Source organism: Perca fluviatilis, chromosome 3, assembly GCF_010015445.1.
Source record: "Perca fluviatilis chromosome 3, GENO_Pfluv_1.0, whole genome shotgun sequence".
Taxonomy (NCBI): Eukaryota; Metazoa; Chordata; class Actinopteri; order Perciformes; family Percidae; genus Perca; species Perca fluviatilis.
In genome coordinates, this window is record NC_053114.1 from 10,527,270 (window position 1) to 10,553,733 (window position 26,464).

Genomic DNA, 26,464 nt, shown 5'->3' on the forward strand with positions numbered 1-26,464 from the left:
GTATAGTGTTGACTAGCGTCCCGTGCGGCGATGTTTCAGTTCCCTCTAACGTCCGTTTTCGGAGCATCAGAGAAAAGCGCAGGCATTTAAGTGGCACCTAAATAAGGCACCGAAATCCGCGTTGCTATTCGGTCCGGTAGATAATGGTTATTAAGGCACCGGTGCCATATAAGCACCGGGTCTGTGCAGGTGCAATGGATCGTGTACAAACCAATAGGGTGTCGGACTTCTCATCCAACCACAATCAAATTCACTCTCTCCGGGTGGCGCGATTTATCTGGATAGGTTTTTTTTGTGTGTGTGTTTTTTTGAACGATGACAAGCCAGAATGAAAACAAGACAAACTGAAATAAGACTAGCAAAGCTATTTTTAAAATGTAAGGAGTAGAAAGTACAGATAATTGCGTGAAAATGTAAGGAGTAGAAGTAAAAAGTCTGCTGTAAAATAATGACTCCAGTAAAGTATAGATACCCAAAACTTCTACTTAAGTAAGGTAACGAAGTATTTGTACTTCGTTACTTGACACCTCTGCTTACTAGGAACTCGCCAGAAGGCTTCTTCTAAGCCATGGCTCAGGAGTTATTTGCCTCAGTGAATAAAGGACTTCCTAGAGCCCCCTATCAGTGAGCCTCCACTTCAGCCTGCTAGCAGTCTGCCCCCACTCCAGCCTGCTAGCAGTCAGTCTCTACAACTGCATGCTAGTCTTCAGCCAGTCACCCTTCCCACATCATGGTCTAAACCTCCTCAGTCAGTCTGCAACGTGGTCAGCCGCCTTCCCCCACTGAACTGCTGTAGACCCCTCACCCTGCTGTCGAGCCTAAGCAGTTCCCTGGTTTTGCTGCTGAATCTGGACTTTTACCATCCTCAGTCAACTGAACTTTTACAGTCTCCTGGTGAACTATCCCAAGCTCCTTGCCTCAGTTGTCTCTAGAGCTTCAGCTGTCCCCTGTTGCCCTTTCAGTGCAAAGTTCCTGTGCCCCTGTTTACTTCAGCATCCTTTTCTGACTCCCCTCAGCTGCTGGGTTCCCCAGATACAGTTCTGTAACTGCCTGCCCCTGATAAGCTGCAGGATCACCAGGAATTTGCCTCAGCAGTCCCTGGTTTCCCCATCTCCCTTGCCTCAGCAGTCCCTGGTGTCCCCAGCCGCCCTGTTGCTGGCCCCTGGCCCAGTTGCCCTGTTGCCGGCCCCGAGCCGTCCTGCTCGGCCTCCAGAAATACTTTGCCGTCGGCCCCCTGCTCAGCCGGCAGATGGGTTCCACCAGAGAGGTTCTGCCTTTGTCGCCAGCTGCCAGAGGGGTTCCGCCTTTGTTGCTGGCCGCCAGAGGGGTTCCGCCTTCTTCACCTCATTTCCAGTACCGCAGATTTTGCTTTTGTCTACATACTGCATACTACATGGTACAATTTGGCCAAATCAGTACTCAATGCTCGTATAGTATGTGGTTTCGAAAACAGCCATTGTCTGCCCTGCCCTGATTCCGGAGTTTTCCCATTCCTTCCATGTTCGGAGGCAGTTGTTTGAGTATTTTGAGTTGTTGGTTTACAGAGAAAAAAGACAAAAAGATAGTATTGCATTGCCAGACCTACCTCCACAGCACTGTGGAGGAAGGTCTGGCTAGTCCACATACAGTATTCTAATGAAAAAATGCTCTGTACATGTAACCAGGAACCTTTCTTAAAAAAAAAAAAAAAGGTACATGTACATTTCTTTAGGAAATTAAATATTACTATTATATTATTATCATTATTATTATTACCTGTAAAATAAGGCATTGCCTTAAAACATCAATGACGTTTTTTGCAATACCATGTTTGTTGGGATTATAGTGTTCAATGCATTGTCTCAGTCCTCTCAATGGGAAATATGCACACAATAGATGTATGACGTTTCTGAGGACAAAGTGATTGTATCAGCCACATGGTGGTTGTTATTCAACATAAGTAAGCTTGTGTGTGTGTGTGTGTGTGTGTGTGTGTGTGAGTGTGTGTGTGTGTGTGTGTGTGTGTGTGTGTGTGTGTGTGTGCGTGTGCGTGTGTTTACCCTCCTTGTCCTACGCATTCAGCTGTAGTCCATCAATCAGTAGCTGTCTGAGAAGTCTATCACCTCCATACATGCATGTTGTGGCCACATCCTGCTTCTAGTTTACATCCCAACCCTGAGTATTTGCCCAGGACTTGTGAGATAAAGGTATAACAGAAAGAGCATAGCAAAACTGTGATGATAGAGAAGCCTAACTGGCTGAAAGCTACACACAGAGTTGCAGTAACACTCCCAGTGTGACACAGTGCCTTTGGGCTAGGTGGTGCCACTCAGCATACATCCCATACAAGTCAGATCTTTCTCAGGATAATGGGTGGAGAGAACAGGTATTCATAAAAGTCTTGCTAAACAGGGATGTTTACTTAATTTAACATGTATCCAACTAGACTGACTAATAAAAAACCAATAATCACTTACCTCTCAACACCAAGCAAAAGTGTGTAGTTGTGAAATTATGAAAAGGAGTCAGATAAGCAACTTTTTACATGAGGCATTTTGAAGCCAAGTTGTTGAGAGCAATATGACAATGCTGACATTGCATCGCTGCAAATCATCTGATTATAAATTAAATATGGTTATGACATGGCAAAAAATAAGTTCTTAGGGTAAAACATTTAAACATTTGTATGTTAAGGAGGTACTACAATGATGAATTGCAAACATACGCTCGGCTCACTAAGCTAACAGTAATTCTGCAACAAGTGCAGCTTTGTCTCACAGACATAATTGTGGAACTCAAATGTCAATCTGCTGTATGTGATAAATAAATGATGTACAAAAGGTATGTACCTTGTTGGACTTTTGGATCCACAAACTAGTATACTTTCTAGTATTTCCCCCCTACTTAAAACCAATCTGCAGATGACAAAGAAATTGTTCAAAACAAGTTTTAACTTTATTTAGTTTTGACTCACACACACACGCATGTATACCATTATGATTATTCATGCCAATTTTGTGGAAATATAAATTGGTTTGACTGTCGCCGGACTCCACCATTATGTATACATAGCTGTTGCTATGCTGTTTGGACTAATGTATGCCCTGAACTTCAGCACCCTGCTGACCTTCGTTTCATGGAACTTGATGGAGGGAAACTTTCCAACAAAGCACTCACTCTAAAAACAGGCTCTTCCACCGTTGCCAAATGGCGTAGTTGTCCCTAAAGGCATCATTGGTATGGCTATACCATTTGGACTAGATCTTTTGTTTGAATTAACTGGACAGGATTTGCATGAAACTGCATGGAAATAACCTTTTGGAAACAAAGAAAAAGTTATCTCTCTAGAAAACAGGCTATTTTAGTAAAGACTGAGCTGTCAGCGATAAACCAACAGGCATCTTTGGTACTACTATACCAGATGGACCGCTTTATCCCTTGTGAAGCCATTATGAAAACAATTTTAAGAGTTTTCTAAAACATTTTTCTCTCTGTGTTTATTTTTTTGGTTTAACAGAGACATGGTGAAATTGCCTTAAAGTTACATAATACCTTTACATAATACTAGCTTTAAGAAATCAAGTTGCAGTTACAGTCTAAAATCAGCTATCCTGAACATGATGAAATTAGTTAACATTACACAATAAATTCATATTACTGTAATGGAAAAATTGTATGTTAAATCAACACAATTTTAATAGACATTCTAATAATATAAATAAATAAATGATGAATAAAATATGTTGGTTTGACAATAAATAAGTAATAGAGAGAGAGAGAGAAAAAGTATGTCAGTTAGCTACATTCTGATCATGTGGGACTGATCAAGTAAATACATTTTTTTCAGTGTAGATAGATAGATAGATAGATAGATAGATAGATAGATAGATAGATAGATAGATAGATAGATAGATAGATAGATAGATAGATAGATATTTTTGTTGCGACTGCAATTGTTTTATGTTTTTCGCAAAAAACAATAAAAATATGTTTAAAAAAAGTATCATCATCATCATTATCATCATCATCATGTCAGTTAGCTACATTCTGATCATGTGGGACCGATCAAGTAAATACATTTTTTTCAGTGTAGATCGATAGATAGATAGATAGATAGATAGATAGATAGATAGATAGATAGATAGATAGATAGATAGATATTTTTGTTGCGACTGCAATTGTTTTATGTCTTTCGCAAAAAACAATAAAAATATGTTTAAAAAAAGTATCATCATTATCATCATCATCATAACAAATTATCCATCCAAATGACAGTCAACCGTAAAGACACCTTCTGAACCGATGTTATTTCATACTATAATTCAACTTCAACAAGTAAAATCTGATTTCTTTTTTGCATGCCATGACATTTGCTGCATTGACAGTGTTATTATTGGCTAATAATTCTTTGTTGACACAACACAAACACTCAAAGCAGAGCAGAGCTTTTATCAAAGATGCTCCACAGGATGCATATCCTGGTCTGAGGGAGCTGAGTCACTGTGGATTATTTACGCACACCTGTGACATTAACACAATCCTTCACACCTCCCTAGAGCAACACACGGAATATTTACACTTGAACAATGTGCCCATATTGTGTTCAATTTCTATCGCAGACTAAGTGATGGGTGCGGACCGCTGAATATTGAGATGTCTTACGCACTTAATAAGACTTTGATTAGATATTTAGGGTCTAAATGTTTTATTCAGACTGCTTGGTAGTTGTAAGTCATTTTTATTTATTAACATGTAGTATTTTGATACTCAATAGTAAATTTAAAGCAAAGTGGAACTATGTGATTGGAGTAAAATTTTGTCTCTTTATAGTCCCTGCTTGCATGAACTCATAATGCACAGATTCTCTTTCAGACTGGGATGTGATGGGCCCTTGGACACAAAAGCCCTTTTTCCAACTCAGCATATCTGTAGACACACAACTCATTCAGGTGTTATGATTTTTGTAAATCATCACACTTAACATGCTTTCAAGAAGAAGTTTAAACCCTTTGATTCACCAACAAGAAATGTTAAATCACAGAGGCCGTGGCACACCCTGTGCCCAAATAGGACCATTCAGTAATCCATCCATGTCTTTTGTCCTTAAACTTGAATAAGATAAATGTAAAATAGAAAGCATTCCACCTCTGTCCCACAATCCTACACATTATATTAATAATAGAAAGTGTCAACAAAAAATGTCAACATGACATCATGATGTCAGGCTGTTGGGGATTCATCTGAGACCCTGTTAATACCAGAGCCCAAGGCTTGTTTCAATATACCGTAGCAATGATGTTCAAAGCACTGCATCAGAGCTTCAATATAGTAGTCATTTTGTTAGTGAACAAGTGGTAGGAGTCTGCTGAACCATCATTGAGGGGAATGGAAATTGGTATTAAGGCACTTGGCAAGATGGCAAGAAGAACAGTAATGGGAAAGCCTTTTGGATGGATAAAGTAGCAAGATGTGGGTCCCTGTTTGATTCTGGGAGGGATGACGACAGCTACAGCTGGTGAAAATGCTTTTTTTATGAACTTGTCGTCTTAACAACTTCTCAAAGCGCTTTACACAGTGCAGGCATCATTCACCATTCACACACGTTCATACACTGGCTGCCATATAAGGTGCTCCCGATTCTGTGTCTGATGAGCAGCTTTTTGTCCTCTGGGTAGGCAGGCAATCCTTGTATAATATTTTCAAATTTTTTATTCTTATGTCTTTGTATTTGGGATATGTACACACGACATGTAATACTGTTGCAATGTCCTGGTGCTCAGAAGAGCATTGTATGCAAGTAATCAGCTTCATTTAAATGCTGCCAACATTTTATTCCTCTTTTTTGGAATTGAATTTTTGGAGGGAATGTGCTTTTTGGGGCAAACTTTTAATATGATTTTTAAAAGAATTTCGGTTGTCATTTTATATATTTTTTTTCCGAATCAGCATTGCGTTGGTATTTAAAAATGTTAAATTTTTAATTTTGGTGTAGTTTTCAATAAGGGTGTGTAGGGTATAAATATTTGCTGCCAGAGGTGTTTAATACAAAAAAAAAAATCAAAGCCTCCTGTTGGTTCTGTATTTCATTAAAGGCCTGTAGGCAGGGGTGTACTACACAATTCTGGACCCTGGCCCGTACATAGTCATTCTCTATGGGCCCCTCCCCGCATCTACAGCTATTCATTCTAGTATCTTTGTGGGCCCTCCTCCCATGAGCCCCTGTATACTCAGGCCCCCTTTTGCCCCCCAGTCCCCCTGCCTGTAAGATGAACAAGCCGGTCAGTGCAGTGATGGAGGTGATGGCATGTTACATGTTGAAATAGTAACCTTGTGTGCAGGTATTTATTTAATATGTAAATGCCTTACACTCTCTCTCTCTCTCTCTCTCTCTCTCGCTCTCTCTCTCTCTCTCTCTCTCTCTCTCTCTTAGCTCCACCTTCACTGGTTATAAAGGGATTCTTCCAGGTGAGTGCTCTCATAGTGGGTCAGTCCTCAGGACCAAACATGGGAACCACAGGACTCCAATCCACATTATGGCTCATCTACCTGGTGCTGCTGGTCAACACATTCACTCAGACTGGTGAGTGATGATGACCTGAAAAATTCTTAAAGCTTTGCACTTATTGGATACAGTACAAGATGATTGGAACAGGTCAAAGAGAGGATGTACTGGATGTAATTAACAGAAGTTCATTTTGGTGTATCCTTAATATTTTGTTTTGATAACTTGTAGTTTTTCTTTGTATTTTTTTGTAAAATATCATAAGAAAGAAACTGTTTTGTAATTCACATACTCTGACTTCTAAACTTTAATTCAAAGCTTAAAGCAGCTTAGAAGTTGCCAATCATCTGTTACCATTGCAATACAAGTATTATTTAAACCTATACAAGACATCTCCTAAGATTCTGACTATATGAATATAAGTTCCAAGCTGTATATCTACAATAGTCCATTTTATTGAATTGTCTTTGGTCAACCTATTCTCACTCCCAACTTGTCAAATACCAACGCTTGGTCAGTGGTCCTCGACTTCTGATGCCGACTCACAGAGGCATCCTTTAGCATCTGTATAAGATGCAAAAGGCAACTAATTCCATACCCATCCTCATCATTATTAGACGCTCAGAGCAACTTTATAGTAATAAAGAACAAGAAAGGTGACACGGGAGGAGGTCAGGGTGGATGGATGGGTCAAACAAGCACGAGACTGCTGTTCGTGTCCCATGTCATATCAAAAGTTTACGTTGACCTTGAGTTAACTTTCCTTACGGTCCACTATTCCGAGGATTTAAGAATAAAGTATGGAAGCTTTATATTACATTTGTATGGGCATTTTGTTGTGTCGTGATTGGGGGGACTGTCCATTTGTCCAACAGTCCAATATTACAGAGGCCAAAAAACTTGTCATTGGAAATTAAGCAATTTAGTCCAACAGCCTGTTACCCCGAAAAACCAAAGCTAACTGTTCCGAAGTCCTATTGTTCTTAAAATACACACACTTTAACATTTAACATTATTAATCCTGCAAAGGAAATTTAAATATTTTTACTCTGTTGTTAGGGTTAGGGTTACATTACACTCAGGCCTGAAATACACACACTTGCTCAGGACCTATGGAGAGATGTCAGAGTGAGGTGACTGCACATAGACAGGCACCCATGAGAAGTTGGGAGTTCGTAGCCTTGCTCAAGGGCACCTTGGCAGTGAACTGGCACCTCTCCAGCTACCAGACCAAACTCTGTATATTGGTCCGTATGGGGAATTGAACCGGTGATCCTCCGTTTTCCTACCCAACTCCTTACAGACTGATCTACTGCCACCCCAACATAATTGTTTTTGAAGAAACTTTTAAAAAAAACACTAAGATTTTAAAGGAAAAAGACGACAGAGGTAGCTTAATCGAAATGCCTAACCAGAAATAATGGCAGAGTGGCATTTTTCTATAGGGGGTTTTGGTATTGGGGTTTCGGAATAATAGGCTGTCGGACTAACGGGCACTCCCCACAATCACAACACAACAAAGTAGAACCTTATAAATGTAATATAAAACTTCCATTCTTTATTCACAATCATAAGTATTAAAATAATGTCAAACAGTTGGTTCCAACTAAGGTCCCACCAATCATAGTATAGGATAATGGGGTAGCCCTGGTCACTCATTATATAGTTTCAGTTAAGTGTCGGAATAAGCTAATACAGAATATCTGTGGGAAACATTTCTACATAAAAAAATGATTGTTTCTTCTCTTCAATACAGTAACCATCATTCCATCTCTACAGACACTGAGCCTGGGTTCAGGTAACCGTGCAAATGCACAACAAATGTTTTTTAATAACTTTTGTCAGTTAAAAATATTTTTTAATATGTTAATGCTGTTGTAGCTAATGCAGATCACATCGGCCAAGTGTGCACGACTTGGGGACACTATCACTGGAAGACCTTTGATGGAAATTTCTTCAACCTGCCCTCCACCTGTAACCATGTTGTGGCCTCCCAGTGTAAGAACAGCTATGAAAATTTTAACATCCAGATGAGACGCAAGATAGTAAACGACATCCCCACCATTAGCAACATCATCATGAAGTTGGATAGTTCTGTGGTGGAGCTCTCCAACAGCTCATTGATTGTCAATGGCCAGACGTAAGTTCAGTCCAGACCAGTCATATACATTTAGGCCTATCCCTGAGACATTATACCTCATATATTCCATGTAACAGCCTGAGTTTTACATGTTGGGAATTTTGCTGTAATCAAATATTCACATTCAACACTACAGTATTGAAATATGAGGTTGAGTTTGAAAGTTTTTTCTGTATCTTAAAAATATATATATAATATAACTTATTTGTAGATTTTGTGTTATTGGTTTGTTTGGGTTTTTATTTTTTTACTGTAGTGATTATCACTTAAGGTTTACATGAAAGTTCCACAACAAAGCTTTGATAAATCAAGCTAGAAAAAGACTTTGTGTCAGCTTCTGTTTTATTTTCAAACTAACTCTCTGTGTTCACTGCAGGGTGTCTTTGCCATTTGTCACACTCGGGTTGACTATCAAGGAGACCACATCTAGTATCTCTGTCGAAGCTAAGCTGGGAATTAGAGTTATCTGGAACCTGGACGACTCCCTGGATGTATGTAGCACACCCTCTCATATGTCACCAAACCCCATTTCATAAGTATGATGAAAACAGCCAGTGAAGTTTAGTCCCATCAGCTCATCAAACTATTAACCACTGTCACAGTTGTTCGCAAACTAGCTGAATAATTTGAGGTATTAATGGTGAGCAGTCCACTCTTTTTAGTCTGACAAAAGGCAAACATTATTACCACTGATAACTGTACTCTTTAAATATAGAGTCGGAGCTGATCCATTTAGGATGGAGGCATCGACTCCTCAGGGCCTGGAGTAATTTAATCGGACACTCTTTTTAACTATGAACAGTTAAATCAATACTTTTGCTTTCTGGCCATAAATAAGAACCCTCTGTAGTTACAAGCACTGTAGCACTTTAATACACTCGCTGTCTGACAGATGCCATGAATGAAAAATGAGCACATGTGACTACGGTCAGTTAAATGTCTTATGTTGCCGTAGTGCATGTCCTGAAATGTTTCTGCACATACTGTAACAGTTAAGGTGAAAATATGAACACCAAAATCAGTTCGTCCATGGCCAAAGGCCTGCATTTAAATCTCACTGAGATCTGATTTGAGGCAGACAAACTGCACTAAAGAAAAGTAACCTCCATGACTGAGGAAACAGGAAGAAGCCTCAGCTTATTGATCAAATATGACTGAATAGCAGTAGCGAGTCACTTTGCAGGATATGTCCTGGAGAGATAAGCAAACAACGTGAATAGGTCAAGCCTGAAAACCACAATGTAAATGTAACTGCTTTAAGTAAACGTGTGTAATTTGCAGACAGTCATGCACCAGCTTGAAAAGAAAAGCTTTACTCTCCTACAATAATTACCCAAATCAAACACTGCGAAAGAGTTTACCCATGTCAGAGGTCACACACAGCACATGAGTCTCACCTACTACAAGTGGATCATATAGAAAGAATGACATATGTCACATTTTTATTTATAAAATTAAATGATAAATTACTAACTTGTGATTTTGCCAATAACTATTTGGGATGTGTTCACAGGTTGAAATAGATAACAAATACCACAACCAGACATGTGGACTTTGTGGAAACTTTGACGGTGTTTCCAAAGATTTCATGAAAGATGGTAAGTCAGTGTACTCAATGTGCGAATAGATACTTTAATATTAGGCATGCAGCATCTAATGGCAGTGGCTTTAAAACATCCTGTGTCTCTTTGGATATTTCATGATTCACAGTTGATATGATTAGTATTTTTTTACACTGATCAATAGTATCAAACTTTGATATCAAAGTAAAAGCATACCTTATGTTTATTATTTATTTTGGGATATATATAGTTAGCAGACAGTTAGCAATTAGTCTGGACCAACAGATGTACAGTGCCCTAACCCAGAATGGATAGCCGGTGTAGCTTGACCATACTCCAGCGCTAGTCTATATCCACGACGTTCCACTTCTGTGATATCTCCGGTGCCAGAAATTCCGCCAGATGCATGTCTTTTCGCCGATGTCCGTTTCCTTCCGCTTTCTTTGTGTTGATAATTAAACTCCGGTGGATTTATGAGAACTATGGTTAACTCCTCCCCAGATCTCTGCAGGGTGAATCCAGACAGCTAGCTAGACTATCTGTCCAATCTGAGTTTTCTCTTGCACGACTATAACAACTTTTGAACATACACGTTCCACCAAAACAAGTTCTTCCTGACGCTATTTTGCAGCGGCTCTGTGCAGAGCTTAGCAACTATTCACAACTTGGATTTATTTTTATCAAAATCCCTTCTGATTCTTGTGATCGGTGGACACTTACAGACTAGCTTTAAATTCAGGCCAATCATTGTTTAGAAATACTTAGAGAATTAAAAATTAAATAAGTCTTCCACAAGTGGGAGCAACTAGAAAGATTTATTTGAACAGAATGACAAAAACAAATGTAATAAATAATATACATGTTAAAATGCCCTCAACAACAGCTCAAAACTACAATTCTATGGAGCTAAAACAGGGAGAGTACATTTTGGCATCAGAAAAAAAATATGCATTGAAAACAAAACTTAAACTAAAAAAAGGAAATACTGGCAGTGAAGTTGTGTTGGCACTGAAACAAGTATTGGCAATGAAAAATAAAACACAAACATTAAAAAAGATTAGTATCACACTGTGTGGTGTCTATTGTAACCTTATAAGACATATAAATGCATTTATAATGCTTTATTAAACTCTTTATAATTTTTTTAATCATGCATTACAACGTACAACAAGGGTTATATATTATTATAAGTGGTGGACATAATGTTCAGCATTCATTTAGCTTCTTACCTCCATGTCAAATTGACAACCATATTTGAAAGAAGAATCTGATGACAGCACTGTATACATGGAATTAGCTATTGTATGATACTATAACACAATTATGAGGACTTATGAGCGATATTTGCTGGCCGCAAGTAAAGTGTAAGACAATAAAAAGATTCACAATCAATGTCAAGTCTATTTTCCAAAACAAAGAACCTCATATTTTAATTAAAACAGACAATGGCATTATCACAGCAAACACAGTGGCCATTGGTATAAGACTGGGGTAGAATTGGGTTAATCTCCCAGGACAGGTGTGAATGTGCAACAGAGTGTAAAGCAGGGTGTTGCTGTTAGTAAACTTAGCCAACCTACACTAGGTAAATAAAAAATAAGTCAGTCTCTTTAGAAACTAAAATCAGTGCAATCTCAGTTCAAGGCTTTTATCCACCGGTGAGGAGAGGTTGCAAATTGGTCCCTAGCTTTTAAACAGTTATGAACAGCATTTTTTCCTACAAACTGAAAGATTCTGGGCTGAATAATCACAATGTCCATTGTTGTGTGACTGACTGTAGGACTTTTGCTGTCTCTAATGGACTATGCTGATACCTGGAAGGTGGATGGGCCAACAGAGACTTGTGATGAGCCTGTGTTCAACCCAGTCCTGAGCTGTGGCGATAAGGTAACTCTTTACTTTTATTAAACATCTCATAAAGTCACATGTGTGAAGAATGAGGGGCCCTACACTATGTTATCTGTGCCAAGGTTGAAAAAAAAATGTGCTTGAAATTCTGCAGATTTTCGGTAGGTTTTACATTTTCTATAATGCAAACATGTTACAGCTGTTATTTTGCGGTGGTTTGATAGCATAGAAAATAACTGTAGGTTAATCAGTTTTACCCACAACATTGCATTTCACCACTGTGAGAGTGAAGACTATAGTGTGAGACAAAGCTTCTTAATGATAATTTTAAAATATAAGAAACACTTTATTCAAATTGGCACACGTCTCTAGCACACCATGCTCTGCTCCTCAGACTTCACACTGATCTACACCTCATTGTCTCTGCAAATCATCTACATCCAAGTATCTAAAGATTGTTAAGACTCCAAACTGGAATTTATGACAAATTGACTGATTTGGTATGTTTTTCAGCTATTCTGTGACCAGATCTTCTCCAGTGCTTCATTTAGTAGTTGCCAAAACCTTCTGGATGTGGAATCCTTCAGTAAAGTCTGTATGGCTGATATGTGCAACTCTAAAGAAAACGTTGACTCTGCCCTCTGCAAAACCATCTCAGAGTACTCCAGAGAGTGTATCCATGCAGGTGGCCAGCCCCAACAATGGAGAAATGCAACGTTTTGCTGTAAGGGTGCTGTTATTTGCCTCATGTTTTGCATTTTGTCTTTGATTGTCACGTGTACAGCAACATTGAAGTGTTTGTTCCTTCAGATATGAAATGTCCATACAACATGGAGTTCTTGGAGTATAGCAGTTCATGTACTGACAGCTGCTCCACCCCTCAGGCCAGCCAGACATGTGACAGTCACTACAGTGATGGCTGCCGCTGCCCTGCTGGTATCCGTACACATTTCACACTACAGTGAAAACTCTATATGAAAGCATATGCTGTCTCAATCATGTCTCATTCCCAGACATAAAACCTGACAGTCTCTCCTCTCCCTTTCAGGAACGGTCTTTGATGACATCAGTAACACTGGCTGTATCACAGTGGATCAGTGTCCATGTCTGCACAACAACAACGTCTACAAGTCAGGAGAGTCCTACTCTTACACTTGTGGATCATGGTAAGATGAAAACTCGGGTGTACAAATAAATACAACGGAACAAGAGTTCAGTTGTTCACTTGAGGCTACATTTACATTACTATGTTTTGGTTTAAAAACGAATATCTTTTGCTACATTTACACCTCGCATTAACATTGCTCTGGCGTTTCAGAGCCCCTAATCGACCAACACTTACGGCAATGTTTCACTGCCTGAGCAATGTAAATGTAGCCTAGTTATTTATTTGATAACATTTTAGATAATGAATAAAATCTGTGTTCACATCTTTTTACTTATTTCATCTTTAATGATGATTGAAAAAAACTCCTCATAATCTACAAAATTAGGATTTTTTTCTTGTGTGTGCCATGCTAACATTATAATAAAGAATAGGGACGACAATGGGATGACTACAAGTGCTAATGCATTTAAAAAACATACAACTACTTCAACCCTTTTTACAATTACATTGTAAGTGCATCTTGTTTGTTTAAATCATTAAGTCACAATTTTACTTGCACATTTTACTTCACCCCTCTCTCCTTTTTCTTTTTTTCAAGCTATCCTATCAATTAAAAGCCATAAAAGCCCTAAAAAACAAAAACAATAAATTTATTGCAGTTAAATGCATTGACCTTGAATTTACAGCATTAGAATAATCATTAAGTATGGGTTGTTTTTTTGAGTGGCTACAGCTGGAAGGCTCATCTGATGGTCCATGCAGATTGTAGTATTTGCTGTTACATAAGTATATTTATGGGTATGTAGAGGGGAGTGAGACAATGTCAATAATGTTCCTCTGTATTAGTATGTTTGCATGAAACATGCTTCAAACATGTGACAGATTGCCCATTGAGTATGCGTCATTAGTCAATGATGCATACTCAATCGGCAATCTGTGCATAGTCATGCATCACGGACAATTGATACAGATGCTGTGTTCTCGCTTATTATATCCAGCATAATCTGCATATTTAATCTTCCTTCCTCCTGCAAACACCTGTTCTGAAGTGATGCAATGAGCTGAGAGAAAAATAGTTGATTTAAAGCATTGTAGCATAACAATGGTGAAATCACCTGTAGTAACGTAATTTTCACCAGATCAATAATTACACTGATTACACTGCTGCTGTTGCTGCTGATTTTTTTATTTTTTTTATTCCTGGCATGTGTGTGTGTGTGTGTGTGTGTGTGTGTGTGTGTGTGTGTTCACAGTGTTTGTGAGAGTGGCCAGTGGACATGTACGGAGGAGAACTGTCCAGGAACCTGCTCTGTGAAGGGAGGAGCCCACGTCAACACCTTCGATGGAAAAGTCTACACCTTCCATGGGGACTGCTCCTATGTGCTGGCTAAGGTAACACATATCATTATCTGCAACCCTGCTAGTATATCACCACATACATGTACACAACAGAGTTATACCACTGAATACCAGAAGCATGGATTGATAAACCATCTACACAGACATAGGCTACATTTACACAACTACATTTTGGTTTAAAAATCTTTTGCTACATTTATGCCTCACGTCTGCACTACTGGCGTTTCTGAGCCCCTAAAACGGAGACATTTGGAAACACTGCTGTCCCCATTTTGGTTGGAAAACTCTGGGGTTGCTTGCAGAAATGGAGACCTTTAGAATCGATGGCGCACGTCCGTCATGACTTATCTGTTAGGTCCAGAGATGTATAGTAACAAAGTAGAACTACTTCACTACTGTACTTAAGAACTAAAAGGCTGTAGCTGTACACTACTGTACTATAATTTTTTTTCTCCTACATCCACTTTTATTTCAGTACATATTTTCGATGAGTTTAATACTTTTACTCTGATACATTTTTTATGTGCTGCATCGTTACTCGTTACAATTATAAAAATGTTACGAATCGTAGATGGCTCTGTCACCAGGTTTGATGAAGCTGGCTCATCATTGAGCGAATCAAGCGATCATGCTGTCTTATAAGAAGCATTGAGAACACTGGAGCTTTGTTAGTTTGTTTTGAGATGGAAGAACCGGAAACGCCACACCTTCAACTTGGAGTGATTGTGGCGGTGAGGGTGAGGAAGGAGACCACCCCTGGCCGTACTTAGGGTCCATGTTTTCATTTGTCGGAGTTAAAGACAATTCATATAGAATGAAGTGCCTACCCAAAAGATTGCGAAATAATGGCCTTCAAAAATTCACCGTTGAATTTGAAGAAACATATCAAGGTAAGTTACAAATATAATACACAAATGGCACACCAGCTTGAGCTATCAGTAAGCGCTAGCTAACTAACTACCTGCAGTTCATGACATGCTGCGGTGTTGCACATTCCTGTCCTTGTACTGCTGCTGCAGCCAAAGGAATTGTGAGTGTCCTCTAGGCTAAACATTTGAAATAATATAAACAATATGATATTCAAACTTTTGACTGCTTTCATTAATAACTACATAACACAATACTTTCAGTACTTGAGTAGTAACATTTTTAAATAAACTACTTGCAATAAATAATAAAATGTTGAATACTTTAATACTTCCACTTAAGTGTGGTGCTTAAAGAGCACTTCAACTTCTACTCAAGTCACTTTTTTGATAGAGCACTTGTACTTTTACTCAAGTCTGGGTCTCTTGTACTTTATACATGTCTGGTTAGGTAGGTTTATATATTTCAGTAGTCTCGCATTGTCAGACCTATCTCCACAGGCTGCAGAGGAGGGTCTGGCTAGTCCACACAACATTCCAGGATAGGAGAAAAAATATGCTCTGGTTCATTGGCATTTATTTAAACCAATCACAATTGTCTTAGGCGGTGCTAAGTGCCGGACAGAGCAACGGTGTCGCTGCAAAATAGAAAAGGAACTTCTTTTGGTGGAACATGTGCACATTCCAAAAAAAACTGATTCAACAGATAGTTTAGCTAGCTGTCTGGATTTACCCTGCAGATATCTGAGGAGCAGTTAACCATAGTCCTCATAAATCCACTGGAGTTTAGAATGCCACCACAAAGAAAGCTGAAGGTGAGGGACATTTGGCGGAACCTCCGGCGGCACCGGAACAATCCCGTAAAATATATATAGTTGCATATAGATTAGTTAGTTCCACCTCGCTGTCAGTCCAAGCTAATCCCTGTTCCTACTTTTTTGCCATTGTTTTTCTTTCTCCAAAATATTTTCTGTATTTTTAACTTTTTACATCCATCATTTGAACCACATAAAAACATTGGATAATCTGCTTAATGTTTACACCGGCACATGTCCAGTGTATGTGAATGGTCATTTAGTAACCAACAGGTCTGCAGCATAATAAATCCAATAGATTCCAAACCCCTTTACAGCAAAGTCATGACAGCACAGCTATTTTCTAAATAATCTAATTTTAATTCATCTAAATAGTGACTGTAATAACATTGCATATATTGCAATCTGTGTGTAAAAAAACACACACAGGCATACACACAAGTGTCCAGCAGGGCGCATATCAGCAGGTTCACAAGTTAAAACCTCTAGAGAAAAAAAAGCTTATCTTAAGTTTTTTTCTCTGAGGAAATCAATTCCTTTGACCTGATATGGTCCTCTCTCTGTCGGAATGTCTGTTCTTGTGTTATTGTTGTTGGCTATTTGCTGGGATCTGTCATATCCTCCTTACCTTGTCCGTTTACAGGCTGTATGTTCAGCTGATTGGTGATTGTGATGACCTGGTCCTCACCAATGGATTACAAAAGGCGACAAAATGAGGGCGAAACAAACCAGTTGACATTTTTTATAAGCCCACATTTTGCCGCCTTGCCAAAGTGCTGCTCTAGGCCATAGCCTAGTCTGCCTATACACGCTATCTCTGACGTATTTTACTGTCACCAATTTTCAGTCTTTGAATCATTGAAGTTCAAGTTGTGCCCCAATGTATGTTGCAGCACGATAATGGCTCCTTATACACTGTGCTGGTGGATCTGGTCAAGTGCGGTCTGGCTGACAGTAGGACCTGCCTCAGAGCTGTAACTCTGGGTTTATACAGCAATTCTATGGTAAGCCCCTTACCTTTACTACTTACTTCACTATTCTGTCAGAAAACACACTGTTGAACATGATCCATGTATGCTACTTTTATATTTTGCATTGATTCCCATTTGTTTAGAGTGTGCTATTTGTGTTTTTATGGCTTACCTGATAATAACAAAGATGTGCAACCCTCACCAAAATTGTGCTTCAAACAGGGATCAAACAAAATCTAAGAATTATTTGGAAACACTGTTGGACTCCTGTTTGATATGATGTGTCTTTCCACACACTGTCAGGTTGTTAAAATTCAGGCATCCGGGCAGGTCTATGTGAACCAGATTCTTTCTCAGCTTCCACTGTTTACACGTGAGTTACTTCAAATGATACACAGCATGCTGAAAATGCATTTTTTAACAAAACCCTTCAGAATCAGTTAAGAGTCACTAGTTACAGCCCTTAGCACTTAAGTAAATACATTTACTTAAGTAAATGAATCTATTTACTTAAGTACAAGTAAATAAATCTATTTACTTAAGTGCAGAATTAAAATGTTGATGTACATGTTTAAAGATGTTTATTGATCCAGTAGATGTTCACACCACATAAAGATGAGAAGATTAACGTGACAATGGCTACTATCCAACATGCAGAGAAGTTAAGCTCAGTTCTTGTACTTCATGTTGCTGCTGTGGCATTGATTTTTTTAATGTCTTCTGACTGCTGCAGCGGAACTGAGTGCCTTCAGTCCATCATCCTTCTACATCCTTATAAGCCTAAAGGTGGGCATTCAAGTGATGGTCCAACTGTCCCCGGTGATGCAGGTCTTCATCTCAGCTCACCCTTCACTCAAAGGAACAACCTCTGGTATGGCTCAACATATTTGTTTCAGCATCTGAAAAACCCATCCAGTATTTACAAATTATAATCAACTAGTTATATTCAGCATAAGGGTGTTTTATGTAATTCCACATTAACATGGGTATCTGTTGAAATGTGTGTCACCTCACCCAACAGGTTTGTGTGGAAACTTCAATGACATAATGAGTGATGACTTCAGGGTGATTAGTGGGCTGGTGGAGGGCACTGCTGCAGCGTTCGCCAACACATGGAAAACTAGAGCCAGCTGCCCCGACATTACAACGCACTTTGGACACCCCTGTCGTCAAAGTATCAGCCAGGGTACAGCTAGACTCTCCTCCAAAGTAGTCCACTTCCTCCAAAGTGGTAAAGTTCACCATGCCATTTTCAGAGCCTATAATGTTAAGTAGCTTTATTTCTGTATGTTTCTGTGTTTCAGAGAGTTATGCCGAGTACTGGTGCTCTAAACTAGCAGATCCCAAGGGAGTGTTTGCTCCTTGTCACTCTGTCATTAGCCCCAACATTTACCAAGATGTAAGTGTGCATACATGAAGTTGAAATGATAAATAATCTAAACTATTGACCCCTTAATAATGTGTCCATGTCCACTGTGTCTCCTCACAGAATTGCATGTATGACAGCTGTAACTGTGAGATAAGTGAGGACTGTATGTGTGCTGCAATCTCCTCCTATGTCTACGCCTGTGCAGCTGCAGGAATCCAGCTCACCGGCTGGAGGGCGACCATCTGTGGTGAGTTAAACACTGTGGGCCCTATCTTGCACTCAACGCAATTGCCTTTGTACACCGACGCATGTATCATTCCTATTTTGCACCCAACGCACAGAGGACTTTTCTCTCCACAGACGCACATCGGTAAATTAGGGAATGTATTTGCGGTTCAGCAAAAAGAGGAGGCGTGTTCAGGCGCAAACGTTCCCTGGTGCTATTTTGCAGTTTCAGAAAACAATTCCGCCAAAGACCAGGAAAAACCTGGTCTAAAGTCAGTGGCGCTAGTCTAAAGTCAGTGGCGCATTATTCACATGCTATTTTAGGGGCACATGCTTGGCCATAATGTAGCGTGTGCACAACGCGCATACACTTTGCTTCTCTCATCTACACGGACGCAGCAGTTCCCATTTTTGCAAACCATACATAATTACAAGGAAAAATTTTACTAAAAATGCGCTTCAGGTGTTTGGATCGGTCAGGAGGCATTTTACAGTACAGTCCTCAAAAAGTCGCAGCATTCTTTGTGGCTTGTTGTGTTTTACACAACATTTCCATGAATCATGGATGTGTTGATAACATAAATGAGGAAATATTAGAGGACTTAAGGAGACGTGATGTTGAACACCGGTTGGATTGGACACTCCGGTGGGATCTGGTCTGGGAGTGGCAATGCGCTCCTGGGAGCGGGTGGACGGAGATGGAGTGGGGGGAGGAGGAAGGGGCACAACAGGAGCAAGTGGTGTGTTTGGAGGCCCACACTCCATGGCTGCAGCAATCCTCTCCATACTGTGGAGATGCGCCCAAGAGGCCGCAGCAACATCGCCACCCGGTCAAGACGGGCATTTATTACTTTGCCGCATCCCGGACAGCTCCTGCTGGCGTGCACCAGGCAAATCCGCCATTATAATAGCAATCCGCCATGGAACAAGCGCACCTGCTCGTAAAAGGAATGTGAGATGACGCTCTGATTGGTTTATTGCACGTTACCCCCAAACCACACCTAGCTACTTCAGACCAACCCATTTTAGATTTGCGTCGGGCGCAAGAGTCATTTATCCCGCCGTTATAATAGCAACAGCGCCCGAGATCCGCCCACAAAGCTACTTGCGTTTCACGTTTGATACTTGCATTTCAGATCATTGTGTGTGGGGTGTGTTTATATGAGCGGGGCCCAAATGATTCCTCAAAAGGCCAAAATCCTAAACCTTCAACTGTTCTAATAGTAACATCAGACAGCTTTAGCCTCTAGTGTCAGGAGTAAAAATAAGTCATCCTCAATAGTAGTTGTATTCTTGTTTTAGAATGATGAAGAACAATTAGATACAAAACATGGATGTATATATATATATATATATATATATATATATATATATAGTATATATAACTGTAAATGGTAACCAAATCTACCCCTTGGGCATGCCCCCGGACCCCCCTTGGTAATAATAACTTTTATTTATATAGCGCCTTTCAAGAAACCAAAGGACACAGAATTAGAGGTTGTTTCAGGAGTTTTTTAAATATGTCCAGGGATGTAGCATTTCGGAGATCTGCAGAGAGGTTGTTCCAGAGGGATGGGGCTGCAACACTAAAGGCTCTGTCTCTGAAGAAGAGCAGGCCAGCGTCTGAGGACCGCAGGTTTCGGGGTGGGGTGTATGGATGGAGGAGGTCGGAGTGGTACTGTGGGGCCAGGGAATGGAGGGATTTGTACGTGAGAAGAAGGATTTTATATGTGATCCGGGACTTAATTGGGAGCCAGTGAAGGTGGATGAGGGTTGGGGTGATGTGCTGCCAGGTCTTGGTGTGGGTGAGGACCAGCAGAGTTTTGGACATACTGGAGCCTGTCTAGGGTTTTGCTGGCGATCCCAGACAGGACTCCATTGCAATAGTCCAAACGGGAGGTTATGAAAGGATGAATGAGGGTTTCTGCCATGGAGTCAGAGAGTGATGGCCAGAGTCTGGAGATGTTTTTGAGATGAAAAAAGGCTGATTTCGTGATGAATTTGATTGATTGTTGATTGATTGAGTATGGAAAGAGAGGGTGGAGTCCAGGATTACACCAAGGTGGATGAGCTGAGTGGATGGTTTGGTGCTGATATAGAGCTGTGTATCGATGGTGTAGGAGTGGAAACTGAGACCATGTTGCCGGATAATCTGACCAAGGGGGAGCATGTAGATGGTAAAGAGCATGGGTCTGAGCACAGAGCCTTGAGGCAAGCCTTGGTTGAATGGAGCTGGATCGGAGCAGGAGTTGCTAATGGTGACAAATTGCTTCCTGTGTGAGAGGTAAGACTGAAACCAGGAGAGAGCTGTGATACCAAGGTGATGGAAAATTTTTGAATGGTATGGGAGTTTGTGTCAAAGGCTGCGTAGAGGTCGAGGAGAATGAGTATGCTGATGTGAGTCAGCAGTAGTGAGTAGATCAATTGTGATTTTGATGAGGGCGGTCTTTGTAACTATGATATGGTCTAAATCCTGACTGAAGGGGTTCACAGAGCTCATGGTTGGACCTGATGATGGACTTGGGCGGCAACTGCTTTTTCCAGGATTTTACTTAGGAATGGAAGGTTGGAGATTGGCCAGTAGTTGTTTGCATCCTCTGGATCCGAACCTGGCTTCTTGAGGATAGGGGTGAGTGAGGCAGTTTTAAAGTAGGTGGGTACTACGCCAGATTCCAAGGAGCAGTTGATGACATCCACCATGATGGGACACAAGACAGGCAGATATGCTTTGACCAGGGCTGTAGACATTGGATCCAGGGAGCAGGTTTCCATATCATAGTTACAGAGACCGCCCTCATCAAAATCACAATTGATCTACTCACTACTGCTAACTCTGGACACATCAGCATACTCATTCTCCTCGACCTCTACGCAGCCTTTGACACAAACTCCCATACCATTCAAACATTTTCCATCACCTTGGTATCACAGCTCTCTCCTGGTTTCAGTCTTACCTCTCACACAGGAAGCAATTTGTCACCATTAGCAACTCCGATCCAGCTCCATTCAACCAAGGCTTGCCTCAAGGCTCTGTGCTCAGACCCATGCTCTTTACCATCTACATGCTCCCCCTTGGTCAGATTATCCGGCAACATGTAGTCTCAGTTCCCCTCCTCCCCCATCCATCCTACACAACTTTCTATCTATCTCACCAAACCATCCACTCAGCTCATCCACCTTGGTGTAATCCTGGACTCCACCCTCTCTTTCCATACTCAATCAATCAACAATCAATCAAATTCATCACGAAATCAGCCTTTTTTCATCTCAAAAACATCTCCAGACTCTGGCCATCACTCTCTGACTCTCTGACTGGAACAAGCTGGTCACAAAAGCCAAGGCTTCAGCCTTGGCTTTTGTGACCAGCTTGTTCACTAGATGGTTGTCCACAGGCATGAAGGAGGAGAGGCAGCGCTGAGGCAGATGAGCAGGGGAGGGAGCAATGTCCTTGGTTGATTCAGGTCCAGGAGTTGCTGATGGATAAGATTCACTTTGGCCTGGAAGAAATCCAGGAACTTGGTGCAACAATCAGGTTCAACCGGAGGTTGGTGGGTGTCAATGGGGTGTACCAGTCGGTTAATAGTGGAAAATAGCATTCTGGGGTGGTTTTGCTGGTTGCTAATGAGGGTGGTGTAATAATTTATCTTGGCTTTGGAAAGAGCTTCTTTGTAGGAGCTCACATGTTCTTTGTAGGCCTTCAGGTGGACAGTGAGGTCAGTTCTTTTATAAGGTCTCTCCAGTTGGTGACCAGAGGCTTTCATGGAGCGAAGTTCGGCAGTGTACCAAGGAGCTGAACAGGTGAAGGAGACAGTACGGGTTTTAAAGAGGGCAAGAAAGTCTAGGCTAAGAGACAGAGCATTGTTGTAGTGGGCTGCCATGGCGTCCACTGTGGTCAGGGCTATTTTGGTGGTCAAGTGATCACTGATTTGATGTTTCAAAATGTAATTGTACGTAAAGCATGATGACAGCAAGATCCAGGCACTGTAGATGGAGGTGTGATTGATTGATGAGTCAAAGCAGAGGATAGAAAGGTCTTGAGAATGACCAACACCTAATCTAAAATTCAAGGTACTTAATTTACTAGAAAACAAAAAAAATATTAATTTTGAAGATTGTGTCCTCACGTTCTATATGTAAGGGATAATGTACAGCGAGGTGGTCGTTATAGCAAATACAACCCCAACAGGGTGATCAGACACCGACGTGAAGCGAAGGGGTCCTGAAGCCGCCTAAATATCAGCTGCTCTAATTCACATTAAACTGAACATTTCCGTTGGCGGTGAAGTGAGACACAGTGAATGGAACTTCTTTGGGAATATTTATGTTGACGTTTATGTCCTCATTAATCTTGTTTCCTTTTTGCACCGCTACAGTTGACACACCTGTAACGTTAAACATGTTGCACTGTAAGCTAACTAATTAGCGTTGTTGCCACAATTGATAAATTATCCAGACTTCTTTCAGCGGATTGATAGCTGTCCTCCAGAGTGAAGAGAAATGCGTCCATGGCAATGCTCTGCTATGCATGTCTGTTATCAAGAAATAACCGCAGAATGCCTTAGAATTCAACCAAGCCATGTAATAAGTGATAATGATGCTGTTGACAAATGTTTACAATGTCTGGCTCCACCCTGATAGAGAGAGAGAGGCTGGGTATGTAACAAACAGCTGATGACCTGCAAAACAAGCTGCGTAGTTAATGAGATTTCATGAAATTATTGCTTTGTTTAGAGGGCCAGTTGCAATCGACAATTAACCTGCATGAAAAATCTGATTCATCTAGCAGATTCTCATACTCTCATACTAATTCTCATACTAATCTTATCTCTCCTACTAGGCAAATTCAGTACATCGTGTCCAGCTGAGACAGTGTATGACTATAACATGACCTGCTGCAGTCGTACCTGCCGTTCTCTCAGCCAGGCTGACTACTCCTGCCAGACCAACTTCACCACAGTGGATGGCTGTGGCTGTGCCGAGGGAACCTACATGAACGAGGTGGGGCAGTGTGTGTCCAGCGAAAGCTGTACCTGCTACGATAAAGACAACATTATTCCTCCTGGACAGGCTGTCAGCAAAGATGGCTTCACATGGTACATACACAACTACTACTACTACTTCTACTACTACTACTACTACTACTACTACTACTACTACTGCAGAGTGTAATCATGTCAGGAGTTGGGCATTTAGCAGTCAGCTTATAAACACCCAACACTTTACTTTATAGTGAGCTGTTAATCGAGAATATGGACAGGATATTGTGTTCCATTTTAGGGTAATAGCCTAAAATGGTTTAATACATTAGGCCTAATACATTAAAGGTATACATAAACATAATGTACTTGGTAGACAATAGAGAGAATTATTTCTGGAAAAGTCATAGTAATGGAAACAAGCTAACATTATCAGCTCTGTAAGTATTTTTGAGATGCAAATGTTAGCATACACCATGCTTATAATGACATGTGGTCGTAAACCAAAGTATTGGACACATTAAACTGTTGACCAGAAATTCATCCTGAGGGGAACACAAATGTCTATATTAAATGTTATAATAGTTTTCATAAAAAAAGGAAAAAAAATGGCGATCCATCGAACAGAGGATCACAAAAGTGTCAACAAAACAGAAGCAAAGCCTGTTGCAAAGCCTCCATGGCTTTCAATTGCATCTAAATAAAATCCAATCTTAACACTTATACAGTCAATTTAGCTAACTGTAAATGTGCTATGTGTGTATTAGTTGTTATTGCAAATATGTAACATGATTAAAAAAAAAAAAAGGTAACTTAGCTGGAATTTTAATTTATTTGGTGTGACTACAAATACAACTTAAGTTAAGTAAACTGTATTATCCCAGTGGGATGTAATTTGTTTTACAGCCAGCAGAGAATAAAAGACAGCAGTTAATACACACATTGGATGTGTGATAACAGGAAATTTGTTTTCCATTCTATCAATTCTGCCAACATGATGTGAATGTACCAATAGAACTAGCGAAGATATCACTGAGAAGAAAAAATAAATAAATAATAATAATAATAATAATAATAATAAAGGTGACAGTCAAAGGGCAAGCTAGAGGACATTGTAGCTATCAATCATAGTATGTTATTAAGATTTAGGATGCTACTGTAGCTGATGACATTAACTATTTTTCTCATTTCCTGTTCTCAGTGTCTGCAGACAAGGGGTTCTTAGCTGCTCAGGAGGGGCAGAACTACTACTATGTAGGTTTCCACATATGGGTTTTCAAATAACGAAATTACCCTTTAACTGTTGAATTCAATTTGTGAATAATATAATGAATGTTGAGTGTTCAAGCATTTTAAATTCTCTTCCACATCATGATGCTTCAAAGCTGAAAGAAAAAAAAATGTCCTGCTGAAATACAGGGAATTTTGGATTAAATTGTGCGTATGGCATCTGGAATTTTGACATGATCATAATACTCTATCATTTCCCAGCCTCACCATCATGTGTTGCCCCCATGGTTTACTTTGACTGCTCCACTAGTCAACCTGGGACCACTGGGACTGAGTGTCAGAAGAGCTGCAGCACCCTTGACATGGCTTGTGTAAGTACAGCATAGCACAAACACACTCACAGAAGTCAAACACACATGCACAAGCCCTGTTAGGCTCACAACCTCCTAATTTGTTTGGATACAGATAAGTACAGGCTGTACATCTGGCTGCATGTGCCCTGATGGCCTTGTGTCAGATGGAGCAGGAGGCTGTATCAATGAGACCAGCTGTCCATGTCTGCACAATGGACAGGTCTATCAACCTGGGCAGACACTGAGTGTGGACTGCAACACATGGTTTGTACAGTGCCTTACATACACATTATAGTATGTACCTGCATTGGAATTCACACAGTATATATTTCTCTCACAGAGGTTGCTCACATAAAGAAAGATTTCAGATTGCATTTCAATTTAAAACATTTAAAGGTCCTATGACATGCTGCTCTTTGGATGCTTTTATATAGACCTTAGTGGTCCCCTAATACTATATCTGAAGTCTCTTTCCCAAAATTCAGCCTTGGTGCAGAATTACAGCCACTAGAGCCAGTCCCACAATGAGCTTTCCTTAGGATGTGCCATTTTTATGTCTCTAGCTATTGAGGAGGAGAGAGGGCGGGGCAAGGTGGAGGGTGGGGGTGTGGCCTCGACCAACTGCCACTTTTCTCGTTTGAAAGCCATGATGTCTCTCTCCAGTGGGTTGGCCAAATTCTCTGGGCGGGCAAAGCAGAGAAAGGGGAGGTAACCTTGCTTGTTATGACCTCATAAAGAGCAAGATTCCAGAACGGCTCATCTGAGCTTTCATTTTCTCAAAGGCAGAGTAGGATACTCAGGGCTCGGTTTACACCTATCACCATTTCAAGCCAATTGGGGACCATAGGCAGGCTGGGGGAACGCATATTAATGTTAAAAAACCTCATAAAGTGAAATTTTCATGCCATGGGACCTTTAACAAACTAAAGAACAATCAAACAAACAAAACAGAAAACATCATTACGTTAAAAAAATATATATATTAGCAAGCAAAAAAGCCCAATGCACATAGTTAAATAATATGTCTCAAGTTCAGGAACTTATTTTTTTTAATGAAACTACATGAATACATGGACAACATTTCTGTAATCATAGTTTGGTTTATCATCCACAAAATGTCTGTTATGACTTTACCAAGTAATACAAATTGAAATTCAAAAA

General features: G+C 40.2%; 1 protein-coding gene across 1 annotated transcript in view; it reads left to right on the forward strand.

Annotated features, from left to right (window-relative positions):
- Window positions 1–568: 568 nt before the first annotated feature.
- The window catches only part of LOC120555948 (mucin-5AC-like), an 81,244-nt gene continuing 55,348 nt past the window's right edge, over window positions 569–26,464 (forward strand). The window contains exons 1-21 of the mRNA XM_039795168.1: window positions 569–624; window positions 1,017–1,353; window positions 6,445–6,559; window positions 8,363–8,621; window positions 8,998–9,112; window positions 10,135–10,219; window positions 11,964–12,070; window positions 12,545–12,755; window positions 12,842–12,967; window positions 13,080–13,197; window positions 14,393–14,531; window positions 17,073–17,183; window positions 17,454–17,523; window positions 17,884–18,021; window positions 18,172–18,336; window positions 18,455–18,549; window positions 18,640–18,766; window positions 23,582–23,837; window positions 24,922–24,974; window positions 25,212–25,321; window positions 25,416–25,567. Of these exons, the coding sequence (XP_039651102.1) occupies window positions 569–624; window positions 1,017–1,353; window positions 6,445–6,559; window positions 8,363–8,621; window positions 8,998–9,112; window positions 10,135–10,219; window positions 11,964–12,070; window positions 12,545–12,755; window positions 12,842–12,967; window positions 13,080–13,197; window positions 14,393–14,531; window positions 17,073–17,183; window positions 17,454–17,523; window positions 17,884–18,021; window positions 18,172–18,336; window positions 18,455–18,549; window positions 18,640–18,766; window positions 23,582–23,837; window positions 24,922–24,974; window positions 25,212–25,321; window positions 25,416–25,567 (2,945 nt within the window). The remainder of the gene's footprint in view (window positions 625–1,016; window positions 1,354–6,444; window positions 6,560–8,362; window positions 8,622–8,997; window positions 9,113–10,134; window positions 10,220–11,963; window positions 12,071–12,544; window positions 12,756–12,841; window positions 12,968–13,079; window positions 13,198–14,392; window positions 14,532–17,072; window positions 17,184–17,453; window positions 17,524–17,883; window positions 18,022–18,171; window positions 18,337–18,454; window positions 18,550–18,639; window positions 18,767–23,581; window positions 23,838–24,921; window positions 24,975–25,211; window positions 25,322–25,415; window positions 25,568–26,464) is intronic.